A 26,403-nucleotide genomic window follows, 5' to 3' on the forward strand; every position below is an offset into this window, starting at 1 on the left:
CCAAAAAAGCTTGAGAAAATTGAAATAGAAAAGTGGTTTGTCTGGCTATATTATGTAGTACTCCTTCGCAGCAATACACCAAACTCCATTAAAGAAGCATCCAAGTAACTTCTTAAAGAGCCATAAACACGCATATACGTATAAAAGCAAGCTGTCCAGGCCGCCTCATTTGGATTTGTCCCTATAAAGTCCCAGAGGTCGTTAGTCCAACAAGTTTCAGTCACAAGGACACAATATCAGAATTTGGCCTTTTCTTCCCAAACTTGTGCCATTTAGAATTCAGATGGGTGAGTTTCATCACAACCTTTCGGTTTCAATGAGAAAGCAATGGTTTCCTTGGCTTTGGAATGTAGGGATGATCATGGGGTTATTCATGTTTGCCCATGTAACATGTGAGGATCATGAAATTGGGGTTCCTCCAATTGGCGCACTATGTATCAGTGATTGTGCAACATGTCCTGTCATATGTTCACCGCCACCTCCGCAGCTACAGTCACATCCACCACCGACATCTTCAGTGCACCACTCACCACCTTTATACGCCCAGTCGCTGCCACCACCACCGCCACAGCCAGCACGATCATCACCACCACCGCCACCAACATCCCCACCACTACCATCTCCACCAGCAGCATTGCCGCCAAAGGCTTCTTCATATTCTTCAGGGGGATCGCCTCCACCTCCTTTTATTTACTTCAACAATATGCCTCCTTCAGGTCCCGGACGTGTACCACCCATGGCCGGAGCATACGATTACTCCTATCCTTACTACTATTACGCTTCCATGGCTTCGACCTCTCTTTCAGTAGTCGATGCTTCCTTCTTCTTAATCATGCTTCTTGTCTTCCATTTCGTGTTTTCTTGCTGGTGAGTAAAACAAGGTGGTGACAAGTTCTTCTAATGGAAAATGCTATGGGTTGATCCTCACAAGTTTGTAGAATTGAAGGAGATTCCAAAATTCTTCAGTCTGTTCATAAGTGTTTCAGTATATTTGCTTCCTTTTTCTGGGTCCTTTTTGCACTGTAGCTATGTTCAGAGATAAATTTAGTTTTTTGCTGAATGAGTTCAGATGTATTATATATTTTACTTGTATAAATTGGCTCATTATGATTCTGTTAAAGGACAAGCATAAATGGTAAATGTTTTATATGAAAGGTATGTAATTTATCATTCATGCACATCGATGGAAGAGGATTTTGTGGTTCTTATGATGGATGTATTTCATAGTACTGCCATGACCAAGGTAACTTTGCAGGCAATCATAGTATGCCAAGAGATTTTCATTATATTTTCCTCAAAACTCAAATAATTAAAGCAATTTTCTTTTAACTCTAGACTCGGTTTTCCAAGCTAGTGATTGCAAATTGCTATAACTTCTATTTATTTCAATTTAATTATTCTTGTGCTACATGCGGCAATTATGATAAGAAAAAAATTACTAGGCCGTCCTAAAGTTATCTCTCCATTTGACTGTTTAGTGATTTTTCTTTTTTACTAAATGATGAAAGAAATGATTTTAAGTGTATTGATGTAGTTTTTTTTTTTATTTTTTAAACATATTTAAATACATTAAAAAAATGTGAATAGAAAAACAAAACAAAAAAAGTTGCAATAGTAACTATTGGTAATCCTGAATAATGCTACTTAGGCGGCAAAGTAGCACCGCTCTTATGATAAACAGTATGGAAAAAAGAAAAACAAGAAAAACACATAGATTTAACGTGATTCAGCAATGTGCCTATATCCACAGGAGCGGGGGTTGAATTTTCACTAACAGTCAAAGTAGAGTTACATAATGTTGTATTTATATTAACCCTAGTTGTACAAAGGTATTAGAAAACTCCAATAATACCCCTGTATCGTACACAGATTTAACGTCGTTCCACTCTACTCGATACGCTACGCTCTCCTCACTCCACTTCGCTTCACTCTCGGCATCACTCTACTTTCTCTATATACATGTTCCACTCAATATGAGTCACATACTACAACAATTATTGTCAAGTCATTTTAAAACTGTGTTAAAATGAAGAAGCAGCATTTTCATGTAATTTTTGTTAGAATAGATAACTGATAGCAGAGATGGATGATCAACACATTCTTATGCCAAGAATATGTTACGCCGACTTAGTTTAGTTGTTGCAGGATTCACAAACACTAGGAAGTTTTCAGACGTGTACTCAATTCTAAACCCATGATCATTCTCTTATAGATCTAGTTCGAAAGGAACCTGAAAAGATTTGACTGTAAATTACAATAAAGCATATTATTCTTCAATTCATGCTACAAGAAAATTATTTATTTATAACTAGTTATTTTTAGTAAAAATGATTATTTATTGTCAAAATGAGTCTATTTTGTCTTAAATAGTTGTTATCGTGGCAAATAATATATCACAAATACTTATTTTTCTTGTAATCACACAAATGTATAGAGATTGGAAAATGCCATGCATGCATAATGCAAATAAATTACTTAGTGATATGTTCTCTGCTATCAATTCAAAAGTTTTGAGCCAAATACATTAGTTGGGTGCAGTGACAAGGAGTATGGATGTTCCTACCTTAACAAATCTAAAAGTTAACATATTAGTAAGTAGTCTTTAGTAGCAAGCATCTGACAAGGAAACACATTTAAAAGAAAAGAGCCTCATTCCAAATCTGATCCATTTCTTTCCACCTTTATGAAACATGCTTGCAACAATATTTTCTTATCTAAGATTTTCAATATTATTAATGGGTTTAAAAGCATCAAGCTCAATATATACCCATTCACAACAAGTTATGGATCAAGACTAACCTCAAAGATATTGGTGAAATATACAATAATAAAATAAAAATTATAAAATTTAAAACGAAACCAGTTTAGACTTAAACACAAAAATTTGGCTCTCTTTAAGGCCTTGTTTGAATTGAGAAAGTATCTCAACTCATCTCGTCTCATTTAATTATTACAATTTTTTCAAACTCTCATAAAAAATACAATAAACAATTCAACTTTTTTAAATTTTAAAATGAAAATAATATTAAAAAATAATATTCTAATAATATTTTATTAGACTTTCAACTCATTATCCAAATCTCTCTTGAGATTTAAGTCTTCTATGGTATACAAAGTTTTCAAATGAACTGGTGCAATAGATCAACTCCTCTTGACTTGTCTTCTCCAGGATATAATAGCCCAATTGATCGTCGTACAACTCCAACTAACTTTACACAAGTAGTTGAGCCTAAAGTTTCACTAATAAAAACATATCTCTCTTGTCTGAAAAATTCTTAAAAAATATCTACCAACGTTTTAACTTCTCTTTTCTCTGTTGTACTTACATGATAGGTAACTAGCTACCACAATACTATGTTTAGAAAAATTGAGAAGCTTATTAAGAGTAGTAAATTATATCCTCAAAAACCATCCGGTATAAAAAATTTAAAGGTTGGAATAATAAAATAGAGGAGTGACGCACGCTAATGAGATTAAAGGTAGTAATTAGGCCCGTTTGGATTTAGAGTTGAGATCTGATGAATTGATATAGTTTTAAATGAGTTGAATAAAATTTTGTTAGAATATTATTTTTTAATATTATTATTGTTTTAGGATTTGAAAAAGTTGAACTGTTTATTATATTTTGTATGAGAATTTAAAAATAAAATTATAATGATTCGATAAAATGAGTTGAAATCATTTCTCAATCCAAACGGAGCCAGTGAACGATGTTAGAGAAAAGAAAAACACTCAGACACTAAACAAATATTGAGCAACAAAACATTAAACACAACCAATTTAAAGAGATGAACGTTAATGGCCAATTTAAACAAATTCTACTGGACACAATCCGAATGTCCAGAATCCGAATCCCGATTAAACATCTTTTTTTCTATAAAAAATTGCAACACTTGGTATGAAACAATAAAGGGTTTTGATTAAGAGAACTGCTACTTATACAAAAAGATTACACAAAAATAAACTAACAAACTGATATGACTTCATGAGATCCGTTAGATCTATTTTATAATAAAAGTAACTTTACAATCTGGCATATCACATCTAGATACATCAATTTGTGAATTTACTTTTGTATAATTCTTTTGTGGCTAAAATATTTTTCTTTAATTTATTGTGCTACAAACGAAAAGTAACGCCAGAACCAATAAAACTATTAATGGATTAAGAATAAAAACATATTAATAACTATTTTCAAATTCAAATGCCACTGTTACAGCACTTACAAAAAATGTTACAAAAACTCTGTTAAAAAATACCGACAAAAGATAATTTTGTGCGTAGAAGCTAGCCATGATTTGCACACTGCATACTATAAATTAACTAACTAGCATCAGTCAATGAACATAAAGAACCACAAGAGACCCAAAAGTGACAGCAAAAGGAATTCAACAGAGATTTACAAGATAAAATATAGATTTAGCCAATGTGGTGGACTAGTGCTGCATGTGTAAAAAGAATAGAGAAATTGTAGATCATCTACTACCAAATCATTAGCTATGTCTTTTGTGTGTGTAGAGAGAGAGAATGCACTTGAAATAATGAGGGTGTTGTCCATGTACATTTTGAGGGTAGGATAGACTAGGACCAACTCCTACAGAATTTATGTTTTCTTCCCAATTCAGCAAGAAGTATGTTTAAGAATTTTTCAAAAAAGAACTGTTAACCTAATAAATTTGCAATGCAAGAAACGTGAAGGCTTGGTGGGTGATGAAACACTTCCAATGCCTAAGTCAGTCTTTTCGATTGTTAGAGATAAATCTTTGTAAAAATATATGCGAGTATTTCTAACCTGAGATTAGGTTTTTATATTTCTTCTTTAAGAGGGGCCACTGTTTCCTGTGCCAGTGGTGCCCGCCTACCATACTGGGTACCATGTCGTTGCATTTTATACGGCGTGGCTTCCCTAGGTTATGTCCCTTGGGTAGGTGGTGGAGTGAAGCATTTGTTTGGACACCTTGTTAGGGACAGAACCTCCAGCTGGGATCTCTTGTCTGCATTCCATGGGTGTGGTAATTCATTCCCCTAAGTGTCCTTAAAGGTGATAAGACCTTGGTCTATTATTGGCAGTGACAACAAATGGTCCTTCCCATCAAGGCCCTATTTTCCCTTCCTCTTGTGTGGTTGCTCTTGTTTCCTTTAAAATCAGATTGCCCACTTAAAAGGATCTGGGCTTGACTCTCCTATTAAAGTAGTGTTCTACTTTTCTTTTGTTGATCGTCATTCGGATCTCAACTTCTTTTCTATTTTTCTGCCAGCAAGTCTAATTGTTATTTCTTGTCATTGGAGCCTTGGTTGAAATGTTTGACTCTATAGATAGGCATTCCTACTTCCACCAATACTACCGCTTCGCTCTCAAAGGTTAGAGTGAAAGGGGTCTCTCCCGTCGATGTCTTGACGGTGGCCCAGTATGCCAACAGGAGTCCTGGGAGTTCTTCCACCCATCTTCCATTTTTATTTGTAAGCATTTTCTTTAGGATCCTGAGTAATGACTTGTCGGTTTCCTTGACATATCCATTGACTTTCAGCCAGAGGAGTTTTTGAGCTTGCTTCCCAACTCTGCACACCAATCGCAGTAATGACTTGAATCAAACTACTACTCGTTGTCTGAGATTATACTCTAGAGAATGCCAAACATGCAAAAGACAACCCTCCACAAGAACTTGGTGATATTGTTTACTGTGATGGTTGCTAGTGGTTTTTCATTCACCAACTTGGTGAAGTAATCTACAACAGGGGTGAAAAACGGTCTATTCGAACCAAGACTGAGACCGATCGGTCTCGGTCCATGTTTTAGAGGACTGAAAAGTTTTGGTATGATCACAGTCTAGGGTTTTTCCACCCCGGATCGGACCGAATGGAAAAAAAAAGTAAAAAATATATTTTATATATATTATTTATTATGTAATTTTCATTTAACCTATTACTATTAACAATATAAAATTTTAAATATGTTATTAACATTTATTAATATTATATCAATTAATTAATATATAATATCAATTGGCTAATTATATAATAATTAATAATGTAATTTTTATCTAATTTATTATCATTAATTGTATAAAATATTTTTTTATTGAATTAGTTACATAATCCATATTAATAAGTCATTTAATTTTAATTTAGTATTTTAAATAATTTTTTTATTAATTGATTTTAAAATAAATAAATAAATAATTAGGCCGAACCGACCGGACCGGACCAGACTGATAGCTACCGATTCGAAAAAATGATGGGGACCAAACCAGACCAACTGATTTGCACCTTTATTCTACGGAAACAGCCATGAATCTCACGCCCCCTAGCTCAAGAGCAGGGGCCCAACTAGATTGATCCCCATTGCACAAATGGTCAGGGCGACATAATTGGCGTTAGTTCTTCTAGTGGGCAATGCGGTACCAATGCTTAAAGTTGGCATTTTGGGTACTTCCTGACAAACTCTTTTGCATATTTGAGGGCATATGGCCAGTAATAACCTACTCTCACAACATCTTTTGCTAAGGCTCTTCCACCAAAATGATTTTCATACACTTTTTCATATATCTAAGCTAGGAGTATAAAAATTAATCGAAAAATCACCCGAACTAACCCGAATCGGTGGAATGGGACCGGTCTGGGATCGGTTCCCTTAGTTCCAAAATTATCTGGTACCGGTTCTATACTTTTTAGGACCGGACCAGACTGGACCGATTCATTGTATTATATATTTTAAATTAATTTTTTTAATATTATATATAGTATTTTTATATATAATATATATAATAATATAAATTATAATAATATATAAGATAATATTATTATAATTTATAACATAAAATCTTAATCTTAAATATGAAAATTTATTTGATCACATGTTTTAAACATAAAATATATATTAATAATATTTTATGGCCTAATAAATTCTCAATATATTTCTTTTGATAAATACACAATACATTAGTAATACTAATACACATTAGTATATTAATTACATTTCACTTTTGTTAATTAGTATACATTATTATATTATACTAATGTATATTAGTATATTAATTCTAATACTATTAAAACCGGAAAACAGGACCAAACCAGACTGAAATCGATAAAAATGAAGATATCAGTTTAGGAGGGCAACATGTGCGTAATCAGTTTTCGAAAATGCAAAATCAGGGTATTCTAGTTCGGTTCTAAATTTTGTCCAAAATCGTACCAGACCGGACCGGTTACACCCCTGATCTCAACTAATATTTATTGGACTTCTTTTCCAATGAAGCGCACCTCAGGAGGGGTATCAAGAAGCCCCGCCTATACGGCATCCCATTTTTATTAGTGTAAAATGCGTTACCATGTTCTTGACCTTCCTAACCTCCTATTTTTCATTCGAGAGTTCCTTAACATCAAGGTACTTTATCACGTCTAAGGCCTATTTTGGCGCCTTCCGCCTTACGTCTAAGACTTTCATCCCTATGGCGGGAACTTCTATTATTCTGGTGATCATTTGTTCTATTGTAGGATGGATTCCTCCTGTCCTGAGGTGGTTCACGCTAGTTTGTTGGTTCTCAAGTTCTCTCCCCATTGTACTTGTTGGATATTAAAATACTGAAAATAATTGCATCTCTCTCACACAAGCTGCAAATATTTCCTCAAATTTTCACATTTTGTCAGGAATTCTCCCAAAACTTGGTTAATGACCACCTGGAAGTGAGCTCTTACTTCAATTTCTGCAGCTCCTAGTGCTTTAGCTACTTACAGCTCGGCCAACAATGCTTCATATTTTGTTTCGTTGTTGGTAGTTTTGAAAGTGAGTCTTATTGCATAACGGTGTTCTTCCCAGGAATTCGTCGTGATGTACACCCCGGCTCCCCCTTCATCACGACAGGACGAGTCGTCCACGAAAATTGCCAGAGCTTTCCTGCAAGCATGTTCCTGACTTCTTAGGGGAACTCAGTGAATTCAACTATAAATTCATCGAGTTCTGGGGAAAGTGCTCAATGTCAAACTCGCTTAACTCGATCACAGTTGTTGAAAACTTCATTCTCAAGTGATAGGTAGACGTTATAGCCCACAGACTGTTCAGGATTGAGCACCCTAAGATGACATTGTAGGAAGACGAAGCCTTTAATACCAGGAAGTCGGTCATAATCGTGGCAGTGAGAAGGGCTTTATCAGCCGAGGTTGACAAAGTTGTGGCACCCTAGGGTTGTTGGACCACATCTCCTGAGTATGCTTCAGCAGCATGGGCAATGGGCGTAGTTGACTACGATCGATCTCAATTTTTTGTAAATGCATCCCAAAAGAAGATATCGGTCGAGATACCGTTATCTATTAGAATCCTTTGGGTGGTATAGTTGGCGACTAACGTGATTACCACAAGTGCATTATTGTGGGGGTAAAGTACCCCTCTGCTATCTTCCTCGGTGAACGAAATGGCAATCGCTCCCGAGCGCCTCACTTGTTTCGCCAGGGTTCTTTCTGCGGAGATTACTTTCTCGTATCTGGCTCTCTAGGCATACACCCTTCTGCTAGAAGAGGTGGGGCCACCCTCGGCGAAACCCCCGACTATAGTGCATGTCAATATTAAAGGAGCTTTTAATTCGATTATTAAACCCATGAAGACCATTAATCCACCATAATATATTTCGGGCCGTGACCTAATAAAAAGTATCTAATAAATTTCAAATGGGCTTCTAAAATGTCAACCCATTAATATCATTCAAAATCATCCATTAAATATTAACAGCCCTTAAAACAAACTTTTGGGTTGTGAGCCTAATTAAAAATTTCTAACCAACTTCAATAAATTAATAGTTTTTGGGCTTATCTAATATGACTGATTAAACCTAATTTAAATCTAATAAAATTATCCATATTTCATATCTGATAATTTTATATCAGCGTGTTACACGATGAACTCAAATAATACATTAAAATTATTGTCTTTTTTGTTTTATTTATGATCTCCAATAATTGGATTTTTGTTGGAGCTTCCAACTTTGTGCTAATGTTTTTCATTTAATGCAATCTTAATTGTAAGAGAAAAAGAAAAGAACGAAAATCTAATTTTTTCTAAAAGAGAGTTTTTCATTTTAGATTTTGTCATTATAAATCTATTAATGTGACACATTTTACTTGATTTTATATATTTATCACTTAAATGTCCAACTAGTTAAAGTATAAGATGTATAAGAGCATTTTACATAGAAATGTCATTTAACTATTGCTTTATGACAATTTGCACTCTTGATTAATGTATAAGCATCAAGATTATATCATGTATCTTATTTTTCATCCGTTGTATTTAAATCATTGTCAAAATTCTCAAAAAATGTAAAATACAAATTGACATTATTTTGATACTTGGTTTATAAAATAAAATTTGATAATGATATTATCTGATAAATTAACATTTTATATTTTAATAAAGGGAAATAATATTTATAATTTTAAAATGTGTAAGCCTTACACATTGTGTTTAAAAAATAAATAAATTAAGAATCCACATTAAAAAATTATTTTTTAATAATAAACTCAACTACCTTTTAAGAAATATTTTGAAAACTCTTTAATTGTATCTAGTATTATTATTTAATAAAAGAATATATTAATTTTCTTTTGACAAACAAGTATGTGAAACCGACTGTATAAAAGAAAAATTCTTCTCATTAATTATTAATTATTATTTTATATTTTATAAAAAATATATAGAATAGTAAAAATTATATAAAGTACTAGAGTAAATAGTGATGTATGGTAACTTCCAATGTAAAAACGTACATACCACGTCACGTCGGTGGGACCCTTTGTCGTTAACGCTGACATGGCCATAATTGGCCCTTTGAACTCACGCCTCATCCCACACGGGATCCAGATCCGAATAGCAGAGCTCAGTAATCGACGAGCCGCACTGTTCCGCACCGAACTGCGATTTGAGCCTTCGATTCAGCGAACCAGGGGTTCCGGAGCTCCGAGAAATGGAGCTCGAAAATGCAGCAGAGGAGACGACGTCGTCGTCGCCGGTTACAGGTCTCCTCCCTCTCGCATCGGCCTCCCAACAACCCTACGTCTCCGAGCTCCTGTCCTTCACCCTCGATCGCCTCCACAAGGTCCTTGCTCTCCGTCTGTCTGTCTGTAAGTCTGTCTGAGAAATTTGTCAAGTACTTCATAAAATTTCTTAATTTTTTAAAGGAACCGGAGCTTCTTCGGGTCGATGCGGAGCGGATCAGGAGGCAAATGCAAGAGGTGGCTGTGGGAAATTACCGAGCATTCATTGCCGCAGCCGATGCACTGATTGCGATTCGGGAAGAAGTTTCTTCTATTGATAAGAATCTTGAATCTCTGGTAATAATACTTTTTTTAATTTTTTGATTTTTGTTTTGGTGTTTTATGGTGCTGAAATATCGTCTCGTTTTGGTACACAATGCAGCTTCACGTGAAATTTTTTATCTAGCTTAATTTGTACTAGAAAAACGTAGTATGAATGAAGTACACCACTTCATGATCCATTAACTTGAGTTAGGGATAATCTTTGAAGATCTTGCAAGGGTCTCAAAATTCAGTAGTGAGGTGATATTGATATGTAGGAGGAGCGAGAAACCGAGAAGTACAGTTTCTCCACTGTTTTTGATATACTAATATAAGAGCAAGGAGCTCGATAATTTTAGTTTATAATTGTTATGACAAATGGAATTGCTTCAATGTGTAATGGAAGCATCTAAAACATCAGAGAAAATGTAATCATCTTGCTGCGTAATTTTGAAGAACATGATTTTTTTTAGAAGTAATTTTGAAGCACATGATAGAGAGGTATACTGAGATGTTATTTTCATCCTTTGCAGATAAATGAGATCCCAAAGTTGACATCTGGTTCCACCCAGTTCATTGAATCTGCAGAACAGATTTTGGAGGAGAGGAAGATGAACCAAACATTGCTCGCAAATCACAGTACTCTGCTGGACTTACTTGAAATTCCTCAGCTTATGGACACGTATGTGTTTGAAAAAATATGGTCACTTGTTAAAATGGAATCAATTGTCCATAATCTAGAGGTCTCATATTAAGTTTTTACATTTAGTGTTTGAAAGAAATGCATCCTAGTACTATGTGTGCAATGAGTTGTTAACTGCATTAAGATGTCTTTAACTCAAGCCATCAGATAGTTGCCCCACTCTTTGGAGTCTGAGTCTAAACTTATGTCCTTATCTTTCTATGGTTGTATCAAACAAACCACTTTTATGTATTTTATGTTTGGTATTTTGTGCTTAATTTCGGTCCCCAATTTTTTCATTTTTCTGCAATCCATTCCCACTGAAGAGTTCCCTTCGATCCAAACCAAACCAAAACAACACAACCGTTCACCTTCTACAACCCATCTTTTCATCTTCTTCCTCCGAAACCCATTCACCTTCTTCTTAGATCACCCATACCAGACCACGTCGACAAAACACCTAGCGCCGAAAATCAACTCATCTTCTTCTCAGACCAACCGTTTCATCTTCTCCATCTGGTTTTCCCTCTCTCGGCCTTTTCTCCCCCTCTGGTTTCCCTCTCTTGGCCTTCTCTCCCCTTGCGTTGAGCACCAAATCTCAAGTCCACGCCGATAAGCCTCTACGGAAAAAACAGACCCCGCTGAAACCACCAAACTTGAGACAGACGGTGCTGGAAACACGAAATCTTAGCTCCAATTCTTCTCCCTTTGGCAGACGTCTCTCCCTCTTTCGGTCTCTCCTCTTGTGCGACTTTTCTCTCCCGGTGCAGAAATATCCAGAGACTGCAAGTGCGAAAAAAAAAAAAATGGTCGAGAACAGGAACTGTAACGTCGGGTGCACCATGTGCTTCTTCTCAACGAACTAAGGGAGTTACTGTTTCTTATTTCTTTTTGGTTTTATACTATCGGTTTATTTTAAAATTGTGTCAATTGTTTTCTATGTGCAGTTGTTATCCGTAGTAATTTTGCCAGACCCACTTGATTGGATCCTTTTTGCTAATTTAGTTGCCGTGGTTAATTTTACCCCACTTTTGCTGCGGCCCAATTTATTCAATTCTTAGATTTTGTATTCTCATTCTCTCATTTTCATAGTCCGTACCTTTGCCTTTCATCTTTTCATTAATTGTCCAAAAAAAAAAAAATCTTGCGTGATTGAATTTTCTTGATTGGTATTTAGTCTTTGTTTTGTTATTTTAAATATCAACATTAGTTGTTTGCTGTATTTGGATTTACTTAATCCCAAAAAAAAAAATGCTCAGGTTTAGATTTTCATTGCTTGCGTTTGTTGTTCATTGATCTCTCCATTGCATTTCATTTAGCGGGTGTTGCATTGCGTGTAGTTGCGTAGTGGTCGCCTTGTCACCCCTAGTTCCAATACCTTTACCATGGATCCTTCACAATTTGATACCCTCACCCGACAATTAGCTCAACTAGCCACTACCCATCAACATTTACAGACTCAATTATTGGTTATCCAAACTGAGATGGTTGCTACTCGTGAGGAGAGCAGGGACCTAGCTGCCAAGTTGAACAATTTTGAGGAAACCCCTCATTCATTTAACAACTCTAAAGCATCCCATAATAGAGACCATCGTCTTCAACAACGAGGTGGTCGACAACACTTTAGACGTGATCGTGGGGATAGAGATTATAATCGTGAGCACGGACGAGACTATTACCGTCAGGGTACTCAGTCTCCTACTCGTCATGAAGAGCGCTTATTTAGAAACATCAAGTTAGATGCCCCTACTTTTGATGGTTGTTTAGATCCTCGAGTTTTTACTCAATGGATTAAGGATATAGATCGTTTCTTTACTTGGTATGGGGTTCCTGAGGATCGGAGAGTTGAATTCGCTAGCTTGAAATTAATTGGCATTGCCCAACTCTTTCGGGAAAGTGTAGAGGATCTTCTTGAGAGGCGCCATGCGCTTCCTGTTGGGAGTTGGGAAGAAATGAAACGTCGCCTTCAAGAGAAATACTTACCCCAATCTTACAGGGGCAATCGGTCAGTGATTGAGTATGTCACTCAATTTGATGAATTCCGAATAAGATGTCATGTAATTGAGGATGAGGCCATGACTTTGAGTAGGTTTAGACAAGGCCTAAAAGATGATCTTAGGCGCGAGCTTGTCCTCCGGGGTGTCACTACTCTTTGACCACGCTTATTCTTTAATCCGAGACTATGAGTCGGTTACCAGGACTCTGTATGGAAAGAGTGGTGACAACCTCCAATCCATCACCCCATCATCCACTCTTTCCCCTAAGTCTCTCCTAGAGCCTCCCCCATCTAATGTTCCTCCCGTACTGGAAAATAAGGGTAAAGGTCCTGAAATTCCTAAGACTTCCTCCCGCTTGCAGTGCTTTAACTGTAAGGGTTTTGGCCATATTGCCTCCAATTGTCCTAGTCGAGCCTTGGTCATTGAAGAACATGAGGGTGTTGTTGATGAGCCATTAGAAGATCAAGTCTATGAACCTAAGCTTGAAGAGTTTGGTGATTTGAGTGATGATGAAGATACTTTCTTAGGTTGCATCCGGACCCTTCTTGTGGGTCTAGGTTCTATGCCTCTTATTCCCGACACACCTCGATTAAGTGTTGTTCATTGTACCATTACCCAGTCCAAAGATGTTGATGATTGGCGTCTTCATGCAATTTTTCATACTTGCATCAAAATCAATGATAAGGGTTGTAAAATCATTGTGGATGGCGGTAGTTGCATTAATGCGGTTTCTGTGGCTACTGTGTCACGTCTTGGGTTGAAGCCAATTCCTCACCCTTAGCCGTATAGTGTCTCTTGGGTTGATACTTATTCCATAACTGTAAAAGAGCGTTGTTCAGTACTCATCCAGTTCCTAGAGTATAAGGATCGTATATGGTGTGACGTCATTCCTATGGATGTCGGTCATATCATTCTTGGTCGACCTTGGTTGGTCGACTTGGATGTAACCATCCATGGTCGATCCAATTCATGTTCCTTTGTGTTTAATGGAAAGAAGATTCATCTTAATCCGTTACCTCCAAAATCTCTTGGTTCACCACAAGCAAAGAAAATTATGGAACGAAAAAGGCTAAATATCATTAACCCTAGGGAGTGTGAGCAGACACTCGTAGGTGATTCTGTTGTGTTTGTTGTAGTTGTTATGGAGGTCCCGTTGGAGTCTCCAATAGTGGCCCCTACTTAGACAGGTGGTCAAACTGAAGTTGTTAACCACAGTCTTGGCAATTTCAGAAGATGTTTGGTGCAGGAAAATCTTCGGGATTGGGTTTTGATTCCCCCTACAGCTCAAATTGTATGTAACATTTATGTGAATTGGTCTTTAGGTATGAGTCCCGTTGAAGTTGTTCGTGGCTATAAATCTAGGAGGCCGTTAGACCTTATTCCCATGTCCCCACATGCTAGTGTGTCTGTGTCAGTTAAAACATTTGTATAACATCTTCATGACTTGCATATGGAGATCAATAAACAACTTGAAGCCAGTAATGCATCATATAAACTTTGAGCTGATTTGCATATTGGGGATTATGTTATGATCCGAATTAGACCGGAACGGCGTTCACCTGGATCCGCTTCCAAATTGCAGGCTCGTAGTGCTGGTCCTTTTAAAATTTTAAAGCATGTTGGTCCAAATGCCTATGTCATTGATCTTCCATCACATTTTGGTTGCCACTCTACTTTCAATGTTGAGGACTTAGTTGCTTACAAAGGCCATTTCAATCCCTCCAATGATCCTCTTCTACCTCCATCTTTGGACCTTGACCCTGAATCTTTTGTTATTCTGACTCCAATACCATCTATCACAGCACACAAAGATGAAATTGATGCTATTTTAGATGAACATATTGTGTTGACCAATGATGGAGAGGTTCAACATTTTCTTGTTCGTTGGGTAGATCGACTTGATTCCGACTGTATATGGATTCCCAGAGAGACACTTCAGCAGCTATATCCAGATTTATTGGAGTTTTACCAGAGTCAGCAAGATCTTCTTCTGCCCGGGTCACCGTCCACCCGTTCCGAGGGAGTTGGTGGGGATACCAGATTCAGGCCTCCACTCACTTGTGTTTATGGACGTCGGAAGAAGCTTGCTCAACCACTTAGCTTATGGTTGGGTGATTGATTGCAGCCTTATTGTGTTTTGTTCACTCGACGGAGTCGAGTTTTTCCCACCCCGGGAGAGTTGATGAGGACATCTTTTATTATTATTATTATTTTGGTCATGTTACTTATATTTTATTTTGGTTTGAATTAATGGCCTTGGGCTTTAGCCTGTAGACTTTCTAAGGTTGGGTTTATGTTATTTTTCCTATTTAAATGCTTGTAAAGAAACATTAGAGTCAGTTTTGAAGAATTGAGAATTGAGCGCTTACAGTCGCCTCCTTCCAACCCCTTCTCTTTGCTTTCTTCTTCCTCTCTTATCTTTGGTTTCTCTTCTTCTCTTATCTTTTCTCAGTCTTTTCTACTCTATTTGCTATTATTTTGTTTCTATTTCTTGTTCTCACTTCTATCCTACATCACCATGCCATCATTGTCCTTTTTGGTAATCTTTCTTCTAATCTTTTTACTTGAAATATCGAACTTATCAACAGCTTTTTAGAAAATAAATGGTAATTCCATATTAAAAAACATTTAAATGGCATTATTTTTGTTGGTTGGCCAGCATATTTTTGTAGGACATGTCATTCTTGATGCAGCTATTCATCTCATCGGGTAATAACTAGAAAGGCTATTGATTCCTTTCTTTATGCAGGTGTGTAAGAAATGGAAATTATGATGAAGCTCTTGACTTAGAAGCATTTGTTTACAAACTTTCAACTATGCATCCCAAGTGAGTTATATTTGTGTTATTTTTCTTTACTAGCTACTGAATGTTTTGGCTCTCAACTTTTCAGAAGGCCGCATGCTATTCTTAACTTGTTTTCCTCATGGTAGCTACTATAGATTTTAATCGGTTGAGTCTTCATGATTACCTTGTATCTTTTTCTTTTTCTAATTAGCTGTTCTCTTTTATGTCCTGTGTACTTTTGCCTTTTTTAATAAAATCTTCAATTACTAATAAAAGATTAAAAAAAATCAGAAGGCTGCTTGCTGAGCTTTTGTTCTTTTCTTGAAGATTACCTGCTATTCAAGCGCTAGCTGCAGAAGTCAGGCAGACAACCCAGGCTCTTCTTTCTCAGCTTCTCCAGAAACTTCGCTCAAATATTCAGGTCTGTGGTTTTTCTGTCCAATCATTTGCAATTGATGCAGCTTGACTTTTATATATCTGTGGATGTATCCTCGTGTGTTGCAATTTTTTTTATGAGAAAATCCTTGTATATTGCAGTTACCAGAATGTCTTCGTATTATTGGATATTTACGTCGGATAGGAGTATTTAGCGAGTATGAGATGCGTTTGCAGGTATTTGTCAACCTCTGTTATGCATAATTCATAAATATTTTATGGTTTATACTAAAAACTTGACTTGTAAGATTTGTTGCTGATAGGGATGTTGGTTTAATGAACATTTAATTGGCGTCTATGCTTTTTGTAGGTGATACTTCTATAGCTTGAATATGACCATGATTATTTTCCACCTGTTTCAGTTTTTGAGGTGCCGAGAGGCTTGGCTTACTGGAATTCTTGAGGATCTGGACCAGAGAAGTCCTTATGAGTACTTAAAAGGGATGATAAACTGTCATAGAATGCATCTTTTCGATGTAGTTAACCAGTATCGAGCAATTTTTGCTGACGATACATCAGGAAGTGAGGAAAACTATGATGGTGGGCTTCTATTTAGTTGGGCTATGCATCAGATTACCTCACACCTTAAAACTCTTAAAGTCATGCTCCCAAAGATAACTGAAGGTGGATCTCTCTCGAACATCTTGGATCAATGCATGGTAAGCATTCCAATAAAATTCAGCATGCTTGTGTGATTTGTGCATATCAAACATTTTCTTTTGCACGAAATGATAGAATAACTCATAATGAAGAGGTACTTTTAGCCTACAAGGCTACTTGTGGGTTGTATACATCTTAAAATTTCATTGTTTCTGCAGGAGTTTAGATTTGTGGAGGAATGTTTCCATTCACTTCAACTTCTTTTTGCCTAATTCAAAACATTTTGCATGCGCATTTTCTGGAATCAGGACTATACATCCAGAGCTTTTGACTTTACTCTTTTGTGTTATTCACAGTATTGTGCCATGGGGCTTGGTTGGGTTGGGCTAGATTTTCGGGGGCTGCTTCCTTCGCTGTTTGAAGAGTAATACCTTGTTTTATGTATTTATTTATCTTTGGCCATAATAAACCTTCACTTTTTTTTCTTTGTTCTTATTTTAACATTGACTTTGGTCAATTTACAGGGCTGTTATCAACTTATTCTCAAAAAATATGAATTCAGCAGTTGAGAATTTTCAGGTAAATGGGCTAGAGGTGAAGTAGAATATTTGTTTCTGTTTTCAGCCAGAATTTATTTAATAGATTACAAAAAGAATTTGGCATATTAGGATGATCATTTCACTTTGTACCAAGCAGCATGATGCCTTCTATTTGGTGATATGTAACTTGATGTTTTACTCTAAACCAGTTGGTCCTGGATTCACATCGTTGGGTCCCACTGCCAGTAGTTGGTTTCCCAGCTTATACTGTTGGTGACGATAGTCAGGAGGATGTCACTCCACCAGCTCATCTGATGGAACATCCGCCTCTTGCTGTATTTATCAATGGTAAGTTTGATATATGCTTCTTACTTATCAAAAAAAAAGATATATGCTTCTTACTTGGGTGGTATTTCAAACCGAGCAGAATTTCCTCACCCTTATACTACTGTTGCTGTGAACTTTGGTGGTTATGATATGAAGCATTGTTGTTAAGAGAAAAAGACCCCCACCCCTGGCTTGTGGGGGTTAGAAAATGAGAGATGGTAGATTCTTTTCAAATAGCTATGTTGACGAGACATTCTGATCTCATCATCACATTATATTGGTAACTTTATGTTTTAGTCTGATGGCTGAATTCCTGAGTTTGGAAATTAATTCTTCTGGTATGGAAGTGCTACTTTCTCCATGGCCTGCTGATTCAAATTCCTCTGAAGTTTTTGCTTTAGATCTCATGGTTACTTACAATTTATGTTTTAGAAAATTTCTTCTTTGGTCATCTTTTTCTTTCTGGTGGTTGTAGGTGTATCTGCGGCAATGAACGACCTACGTCCCTGTGCCCCATTGAGTTTGAAACATTTACTTGCTCAAGAATTAATTGAGGGATTGCGGGCTGTTTCCGACTCTTTATTGAGGTATAATACAGCTCGGATGCTCAGAGAAAGTGAATCTGGACTTTTCCTAGCTCTTTGCCGGGCTTTCATTGAGGTGCGATTCTTACTTGGGCGGATTGTCATCTGTGGTTTGTCTTTTAACCATTTTCACACCTTCTTGTAATTTGTGGACCCTCTCCCTTCACAGGTTGCTTACCCGCATTGCGCCACATGCTTTGGTCGTTGTTACCCTGGTGGAGCTGCTCTTGTCATGGATGCAAAGAACATGTATGATGGAATTGGCCGCCTACTGAGAATCTCTCCCTCAAGAGATCCAATCAAACCTGTCCATAATGTACAGGGAAAGAGCATCTCAGAAAATGGTGACTTGCCTGTGGTGGAAAATGGAGTTGCACCTGGTGGCGAACTAACTGTGGGTGCCGATGCTGATGAAAAGGAGAAAAGTCCTGCTTTGCAGACCGCCGAGAGGCACAGTGATGAGTGAAAGGCCGAAAGCTGCGAAAAATATTACAGCCTCCCATTTCTTAAAACCAAAAATAATAGAGAAACAGAGAGGAGCGGAAGAGGAAAACTGGGTCTAATCAGTAGCTGTAATTATTTGTTGGACGTTACTTTAAAATTCTTTTTTTTTTCTTTTGTTTTTAAAGGGAGTTGAAGACTAGATGTATAGTAGAACAGGAAGAAGGAGGGCATCAATGAAGGAGAGAGATGGAGTAATTATACAAGGACAGCAAAACTAGCTAGAGAACTTTATTCTGTATGATTTGCAGTACGCATTTGTCCCTGTTTTCATTCAAACGGCAATTTGTTTTTGAACTCTGGTTATATACATATATAGCAGTACGCACATTTTGTTTGCCAAGGGGTTGAACGGTACGGATGGGGTTTGTTTTGTATAATTCGTTACATTTATTTTATAATAAAAATAATTTTAAATTTTGAGGAATTGACTCAAGTGGTGAAAGTCTTGGTCTTCAGATATCATTCCCTTCAAGATCTAAGGTTCAATATTTCATAGGTACAAATAATTATTTAGGCCAACACCTCTTGGTGAAAAATTAGTGATTTAACTAGTTTGGTGTAAAAAAAACTTTCGAGAGTACGGTATACGAGATCGAGATTTATTCTGTAAAGATGAGTTCGAAGGGTCTACCTTAGAGAGGTTCATCGATATAAAAAAATAAAATAAAAATAATTTTATAATTTGAGTATTACATCAATTTCAAGTAACACTTCTCTCTTTTTAATGTTTTGAGTTAATGGTGGCCATTATTGGTGACTTATCCTCTAAGATATACAGTATTAATATAGTTTGGTAATCAAGTATTCTCAAATATTTCATTCACAATAATTACTTAAATTCAAAACATCTTTTAATTCTCAATTTTCAATTTTTTTATTTAATCATTATAATTGTTTCAAACTTTAAGATAAAATATAAAAAATATAAAATAAAAATAATATTTAAATATTTTTTTATTTTATAATATTTTTATTTAATTTATTTTTCTATTTTTTAAAATTTAATGAAATATATTGATTCAAATTATTTTATTATTATTTATAAACTATTCGTAGATATTCTAAACATCCAAAAGAAATATTTTGATGAATTGACTTTTCAATTTAATCAGTAAACAATAACTATTTATAATGATTAGTGCTCGATATTTTGTAAGGATAGATAATTATTTATTGAGAAATGCTTTTTTAGTGTTGCTTTAGTAATTAAAGAGGGTGGGTCGTTTTTTACGTTAACGGAAAACTTCGCTACTGGTCACAAGCAAAACCCTAAACCCCCTCCCTCCGTCCCTCTTTCTCTCTCTGTGGCTGCGGGGCGATTGACTGCAAACGTCTGGTACGTGTTTCTCTATTTTTCTATTTCGTTGGTGATCTTTTCCCCCCTTAATCCCGTTGTTGTGGGTTATCATTCATGGGAATGGTACTGATAAAAGTAAATCAATTCATGGCAAATTACGCTCTTGATGTATGTAGATATACTTGTAAAGTTATTCTCCTCAAAGAGAGACTTGGAAAATGGCATCTGATTTGCAAGCAGCTGAGGAACAACAACAGCCATCCCAGACGATTCAAATTTATCCTCCCTCTAGCGATGTCATCTCCCCCTTCTGGCGAGGTCTCTCTCTCTCTTTGTCTCTCCCCCACCACACAGAATATTATTATTCGTATTCATTTTAATTATGTCGCTATGTTTGGCAGAGAAATATGAAAGAGAAGCTAAGAAGTATTGGGATATCTTTTACAAACGGCATCAAGATAGAGTAAGTCTCTCTCACCCCCCGTAACTTTATCTGGCAACAAAGACCAACAGCCGATTCAACTGCTACTTAATAATCCCGACTGAGCTCCCCACTTAAAATAGGAATATGGTGAATGAGATCCACGTTGCTCTGGAGAGAGAAGTTATTGCCCTTTTTAGTAATTCCTCAGCTCCATTTATCCTTACATGCTATTACTATTTGTATCAGTATAATTCTACCACTAGGCTTCAAAACCTGACTGGCATCAATGATCTTGATCCACGTTATGTGATCCTTAGTGGCATAAATGGCTGGCCAGACCTTCATTTCATAATTCTAAAACCAGAGACCTTTAGCTGAGTTGAGTAGGTTATAACTTGTCTGGAAATCGGGTCGCCTCTATTGCTTTAGCTGGTGTCAATTTCTTGGGAGAAAGGGATAATCTGCACCTTACAGCTGTCAATCCTGTCTGTAATGAAAACGGCAAACCATTTTGATTGCTTCCTGAAAGCTTTTAAACTGCCACTTGTTTTTAATTTGCTCCAAGTCAATGGGTATCGATAAAAATTTCATTTTATTTTTTCTGTTTCTGTATCTTTAGTTTTTCAAAGATCGTCACTACTTGGACAAGGAGTGGGGCCACCATTTCTCTGTGAGTGTTTCTTTTTTCTTTTACAAGTTTAGTTTCTAAGCGTTTTGCAATATCTTTAATGGATTAAGATATATTTTGTGGATTTTTAGGGATCAGGAAGAAAAGAGATTTTGGAGGTACACCATCTTTTGTCATTAATAGCTCTCTCTCCCTCTTTCATGTGGACAAAATCTAGCTGTTTGGTTCCTAACTTGTAATCTTAAAAAAAGCCTGTAATCTTTTTTTTTTTTATAAGTAATTAATTTTATATTTTTCATGACTTGATGAAGTTTCTAACTTAGATTCATGCCACCCTTTTATATTCGTATTATCTTTGACTGAATTTTCGATTAAATAAGTTGGATAGGTATTGAGATGCTTGCATGACTTATTGCAAGTCCTCTGAGATTGCTCTATGTTGTTGGTGAGATCATACTCTAACGCATTTTGCGTCTTAAAATTTGATTTTGAAGTTTTATCATTTATTTAATCATTGTTATACCTATAGTTTTAATCAAATCTTCTCATACTTCTCATTCTTATTTATTGTCCACAATGATCATTAAGGCTATATTGTATTTTGGCCTTAATCTTGTGGATATAGAGAAGAACTATCATGATTCACGGCTATAGTAATAGTACTACACTTTTGTGTGTGTGTGTGTGTTTGTAAGTAGTTCTTTTCCACTTTATGTTTCTTTTTAGAAGCTCTTTAACCACTCCTTGAGAATTTACTATATATTGAGCTATTAAATCTTTGTCATTGTTATCAGGTTGGCTGTGGAGCCGGAAACACTATCTTTCCCTTGCTTGCTACATATCCGGATATTTTTGTGTATGCATGCGATTTCTCACCACGTGCTGTTAACTTGGTTCAGGTTTGATTGTCTTGTATTCTATTGCTGAATAATTAGCGATCTTTATGATTGAATACATCTGAGAACTTGGTTCATATTGTAGTATGTGTAGATAATTGTGCTTAAAAGTTATGGATCTGGAGTTGTGGAGCTGTTCAAGTGCGCCCTATAACATGCGCTTAATATTGGTGAAATTCTCTAGAATTGATGAATGAGAAGAGGATCAGCATGTAATTTTGTTCTTATTCGTCCTTTGATTACATGCTTTGCATGGGTAATGCCTAGAAGGGTGATAGATTTATTGCCATGTTGGAGAGGAATTCGGGGCAATCGTCGCATCGCGGCTGTTTGGAAAATGGTGCCTCTATGCTTAATGTGGTGCACATGATACGAGAGGAATGGTCGTTGTTTTGGCAGTAGGGAACGCTCACCGGAAGTGTTTAGGGACTTTTTCTTTTATACATTGTTGCGTTGGGCATCATCTTTTGTATTGAATGGAATGAGTTTTAATGAATTTTATGCTGCTTTTCGCAGCGTTTGGCTTGTAATTTGGCTCATTTCTTGTATACTTCCTGTGTACTTAGGCCTTGCCTAATTACGTGGATTAATAAAATTTCTTTTTACTTATAAAAAAAAATGTGTATAGACTATAAAGTCACATTTTAAACTATATCTTGGATTAGAAACTCATAATTACTTAATTCTATAGGTAGAAATGCTTCAGTCTTCTGTGAATGACATTGTTCTCCTTCTCCTTTTATTAAGTGTCAAAAGTTTGGTGGAAACACGTTTTCTACAATATGTTTTTGTTTTCGACAACTCATGGTACGTTGAATATTTTGCAGAAAGTTAAAGAGATTCCTTTGGTCATTAATCAAAATGTAGCACCTCTCCTAAAGTGACATGTTGAAATTTCCTTGTTTTGTATGCTTATTGTTTGTAGCTTTAGGAGTTAATTGTCTGTATATAACTTAAAAGTTTACTTGAAGTAGTTCCATTTGGCTGAATGTATTTGTCTTGCTCATCGCAGATGCATAAAGACTTCAATGAATCCCGAGTTAGTGCATTTGTTTGTGATTTGACAGTTGATGATCTAAGCAAGCAAATTTCTTCATCTTCACTTGATATAGTGACCATGGTATTTAAATGAAGTTATCGTTCATCAAGTTTATGTTATTGTTAACTATCTGGTTTCCACTTTCATTGATGTATTATTGTATTCCAATCTACATTCTGGTTGGACAATGTGTCGTTGTGCTTAACTTTGCTTTGATGTTTGTTATTCAGCCAACTAGCTGACTCGTTAAGCAGATTTTTGTGTTATCTGCAGTTTCCCCAGAGAAGATGTCTCTAGCGTTGCAGAACATTAGAAAAGTTCTCAAGGTAAGATAACAGTGCATTTATTTACAATCATGAAATGTATTAGTTTTTCTATATACAATGCTATAATCAACTCTTTTAAATTTAAAATTCCATTTTTTTTTTTAATTTTCAGCCAAATGGGTACGTGTTGTTTCGTGATTATGCTACTGGTGACCTTGCTCAGGTTGACTGTCTTTCTCGCTCCTAGAAAAGAAATCCTGTTATGGCTGAGGCTGTAATGCTGTCATGCATTTTGAAGTTCCTGTCCGTTTACTTTATTTTTGAACCCATGCTCTATTGCTCTATTTCCTTCTATCCTCTAAATGCTTCTTGCAGTTTTTTTTACTGGTAGCTTATGTTTGTTATATACTTAGTTGCTTGAGTTCATCAACTTTGGCTGTACATTTCTTGAAGCCAGTAATGGTTAAGATAAAACAAAACAAAACACAAAAAACAAAAAAAAAACACAAAAAACAAAAACCAAAAACCAAAAACCAAAAACCAAAAACAAAAAACAATGTGGGATTTCACTCCCTGTTTTAGGTAAATACAGTTAAGCTCTTGAACGGAATTGAAGCAGTGTCTTCAACCTCTAGCACTTGTTTATAAGGGAGTTGACCATTTGTTCCAAAGCTCATTGACCAAGATGGGATTTGACTGTCCTCTACAAAATATTCTTTTCCTTTAGTTTTCATGCTTCATATGTAGGTGTGATTTTATCATGATTATGTTTTACTTAAGAAGAATATCAGCCTTGCGTCCTTCATAACAGTATGAGCATCCTTATTCAAAACCTAATTTTGATTGTTTCACCAAAATCAGAGTGGAACATAAAACTCAAAATTTTCCTTTTTTTTTCAGATTCTTACCTTTAGTGTTTTGGCAACCCCCCTTCTAAATTCTTTGAAACGGACATATCTCCAATTGGTAACTTTTTATAATATATTGGCAGGAAAGGTTTACTCTCAAGGATCAAAAGATTAGTGAAAACTTTTATGTCAGGGGTGATGGCACTGTAAGTTCCAGTCTGGTTTATATGTTCTCAGTATGTAGTTTAGCGAGTTAGCTACTTATGTAAACCTTTTGTTTTCCAGCGAGCTTTCTATTTTTCTGAAGAGTTCTTGAGAAATTTATTTAAAGAAAATGGATTTGATGTTGAAGAGCTTGGTTTGTGTTGCAAACAAGTTGAGAACCGCTCGAGGGAGTTGGTGATGAATCGGTTAGTGATTGTATCTTCATTTTTCATAGCAGTTTGTAGAGTTGTAGTTTTTTCTTTTTTGTCAAACTTTGTTTTGCTTTTTGATAAAATAAGATATTTCACATTATTGTTGTGAATTTTTAATCTGTTGAAGTGTACTCAAATTTTTTGTTGAGTGATTAACACAACAATTAACTAATAAAAAACTTTTCTCCTTGTGGAATCTTTGTATATATAACCACTTCTTAAAAATGTATTAAAAGAAAGTATCTCAGTTGAATATATTTTCTGTTTGTGATGCCAGGCGTTGGATCCAAGCTGTTTTCCGCCTTTCAGACGATGTAAATTCTTCTTCCAGTATGGAAGCTGCAGTTAAGGGTTTTTCTGGTCAAGAAGATATCGAGGCTGGAGTCAAGGAGAATTCATTGATGGGGCTTGTGAAAAACTTTGAAGTTGACATGGCTGAGGGTGTTGCAGCTGATATGTTTGGAACTTCACTTTCCAATGATTTTGAGGTGAATTTTTGCCTTTTATCTTTCTACTTGTACTTAAAGTTCTGCTAAACTGATGCAACAAGTTCTCACCTGCGCTTAGAAAGGATGCTGAGTTGTGCTGTCTATTGATTTCAGTAGCAGAGCATGGCATGCTTGTGTTTCACTATCAACTTGTCTTTTGGAGTGCTAAACTGATCTTTTGCCATGGATAATATATATGGAGAGATCTTCATCACTCACTTTTTCTATGTTGTTTGTGGCAGATGATTGATGTCAACCTTAGAGGATCTAACTACAAGATTAGAGTGCTGTCCAGAGAGTATCAACATACATGCAAATCAACCGGCTTGATGCTCTGGGAATCAGCTCGCCTAGTGGCTTCTGTACTAGCAGGAAATCCTAGCATCGTTGCTGGGAAAAGGGTGTTAGAGTTGGGGTCTGGCTGTGGAGGCATCTGCTCTATGGTTGCCGCTGGATCTGCTGACCTAGTAGTTGCCACTGATGGAGATATAAGTATTCTTGACCTATTGACCCAAAATATCACTTCAAATCTCAAGCCACCATTCCTTTCCAAGTTGATCACGAAGAGAGTACAGTGGGGGAATAAGGACCACATAGAAGCCATCAAGGAAATTAGTAATAGAGGGTTTGATATCATTATAGGCACAGATGTGACTTACATTCCTGAAGCCATTTTGCCCTTGTTTGAAACTGCCAAGGAATTGATTTCATCTAAAGGAGGCATTACATGGGAACAGGAACCTGTATTCATTCTTTGCCATGTCTTGCGCCGAGTCGATGAGCCATCCATACTTTCAGCTGCATCCAAATTTGGTTTTAGGCTTATTGATAAGTGGCCTCCAGGAACTCAGAATAATCCATCTAAAAGCATTATCTGTTCCTGGTTCTCACAGAATGCTTCTGAGGATGATATTCCAAGTACTGCATTGAATATATTGTACTTCCAAACAGAGTGAAATCTGGGGCTTTAAATTCAATAAAGTGATCTGATCTGTTATCAAAAAAATTATAAGAAGGAACAAGTGCAAGATCAATGTGCAATCCCTATTTTCTTTTCCTTTCATTTTGTGTGACACTGCATGTTTGTTCATTTTTTTGCCATTTTGGTGTGCTATATATGAAGCGTTTTCTAAGCAGGTTTATTATGAAGTTGTACTTGCAAGAGAAGGAGGCATAATGAAGTTCTGAATTTTGTGCTTGAATTTTCCCTGACTTTCTTATTCCAAGTAAAATAAAAAAATAATTTATATTATTAGTACATCTATACTTTCGAGATTCAGTAGATTTATGAGCTAATTATCAAATATCTACTCAATTATGATAAGCGGCTATCTAACTGTGAATAATAACTTTTGTTGTTTTTC

The 26,403-nt window shown here is 36.1% G+C and overlaps 3 protein-coding genes across 4 annotated transcripts; all 3 read left to right on the forward strand.

The window, feature by feature from the left end:
* The first annotated feature begins 196 nt into the window (after window positions 1-196).
* LOC108980738 (leucine-rich repeat extensin-like protein 3) lies at window positions 197-1,211 on the forward strand. Its single transcript, XM_035691307.1, has one exon. The coding sequence runs from the start codon at window positions 284-286 to the stop codon at window positions 869-871; it is 588 nt and encodes a 195-aa protein (XP_035547200.1). The 5' UTR covers window positions 197-283; the 3' UTR covers window positions 872-1,211.
* An 8,634-nt stretch (window positions 1,212-9,845) lies between these two features.
* On the forward strand, window positions 9,846-19,077 carry LOC108980743 (conserved oligomeric Golgi complex subunit 8). The gene is made up of 12 exons (XM_018951743.2): window positions 9,846-10,085; window positions 10,168-10,320; window positions 10,818-10,966; window positions 15,713-15,790; window positions 16,076-16,169; window positions 16,286-16,360; window positions 16,546-16,842; window positions 17,140-17,207; window positions 17,308-17,362; window positions 17,532-17,670; window positions 18,125-18,309; window positions 18,403-19,077. Exons 1-12 carry the CDS (start codon window positions 9,954-9,956, stop codon window positions 18,697-18,699), a joined length of 1,722 nt encoding a protein of 573 aa, XP_018807288.1. The 5' UTR covers window positions 9,846-9,953; the 3' UTR covers window positions 18,700-19,077.
* Window positions 19,078-19,956: 879 nt separating this feature from the next.
* LOC108980744 lies at window positions 19,957-26,184 on the forward strand. Of its 2 annotated transcripts, XM_018951745.2 has the most exons (13): window positions 19,957-20,073; window positions 20,211-20,352; window positions 20,436-20,497; window positions 21,078-21,128; window positions 21,218-21,244; window positions 21,881-21,985; window positions 22,995-23,102; window positions 23,276-23,347; window positions 23,460-23,510; window positions 24,279-24,341; window positions 24,421-24,545; window positions 24,829-25,039; window positions 25,282-26,184. In XM_018951745.2, the coding sequence occupies exons 2-13, from the start codon at window positions 20,253-20,255 to the stop codon at window positions 25,993-25,995; spliced, it is 1,689 nt and encodes a 562-aa protein (XP_018807290.1). In that variant the 5' UTR covers window positions 19,957-20,073; window positions 20,211-20,252; the 3' UTR covers window positions 25,996-26,184. The 2 variants fall into 2 exon arrangements, with proteins under 2 accessions (XP_018807290.1, XP_018807291.1); XM_018951746.2 differs by lacking the exon at window positions 21,218-21,244.
* Window positions 26,185-26,403: the final 219 nt, after the last annotated feature.

The sequence above is a fragment of the Juglans regia genome, chromosome 6, assembly GCF_001411555.2.
Source record: "Juglans regia cultivar Chandler chromosome 6, Walnut 2.0, whole genome shotgun sequence".
Taxonomy (NCBI): Eukaryota; Viridiplantae; Streptophyta; class Magnoliopsida; order Fagales; family Juglandaceae; genus Juglans; species Juglans regia.

Bases quoted from the DNA above. Each gene is read 5' to 3' on its own strand.
- LOC108980738 (XM_035691307.1), top strand. From the start codon at position 284: ATGGGTGAGTTTCATCACAACCTTTCGGTTTCAATGAGAAAGCAATGG.
- LOC108980743 (XM_018951743.2), top strand. From the start codon at position 9,954: ATGGAGCTCGAAAATGCAGCAGAGGAGACGACGTCGTCGTCGCCGGTT. The intron at 16,170-16,285 runs GTCTGTGGTTTT...TGTATATTGCAG, and splicing joins AACTTCGCTCAAATATTCAG to TTACCAGAATGTCTTCGTAT. The intron at 16,843-17,139 runs GTAAGCATTCCA...TGTTATTCACAG, and splicing joins ACATCTTGGATCAATGCATG to TATTGTGCCATGGGGCTTGG.
- LOC108980744 (XM_018951745.2), top strand. From the start codon at position 20,253: ATGGCATCTGATTTGCAAGCAGCTGAGGAACAACAACAGCCATCCCAG. The intron at 21,986-22,994 runs GTTTGATTGTCT...TGCTCATCGCAG, and splicing joins GTGCTGTTAACTTGGTTCAG to ATGCATAAAGACTTCAATGA. The intron at 24,546-24,828 runs GTTAGTGATTGT...TTGTGATGCCAG, and splicing joins AGGGAGTTGGTGATGAATCG to GCGTTGGATCCAAGCTGTTT.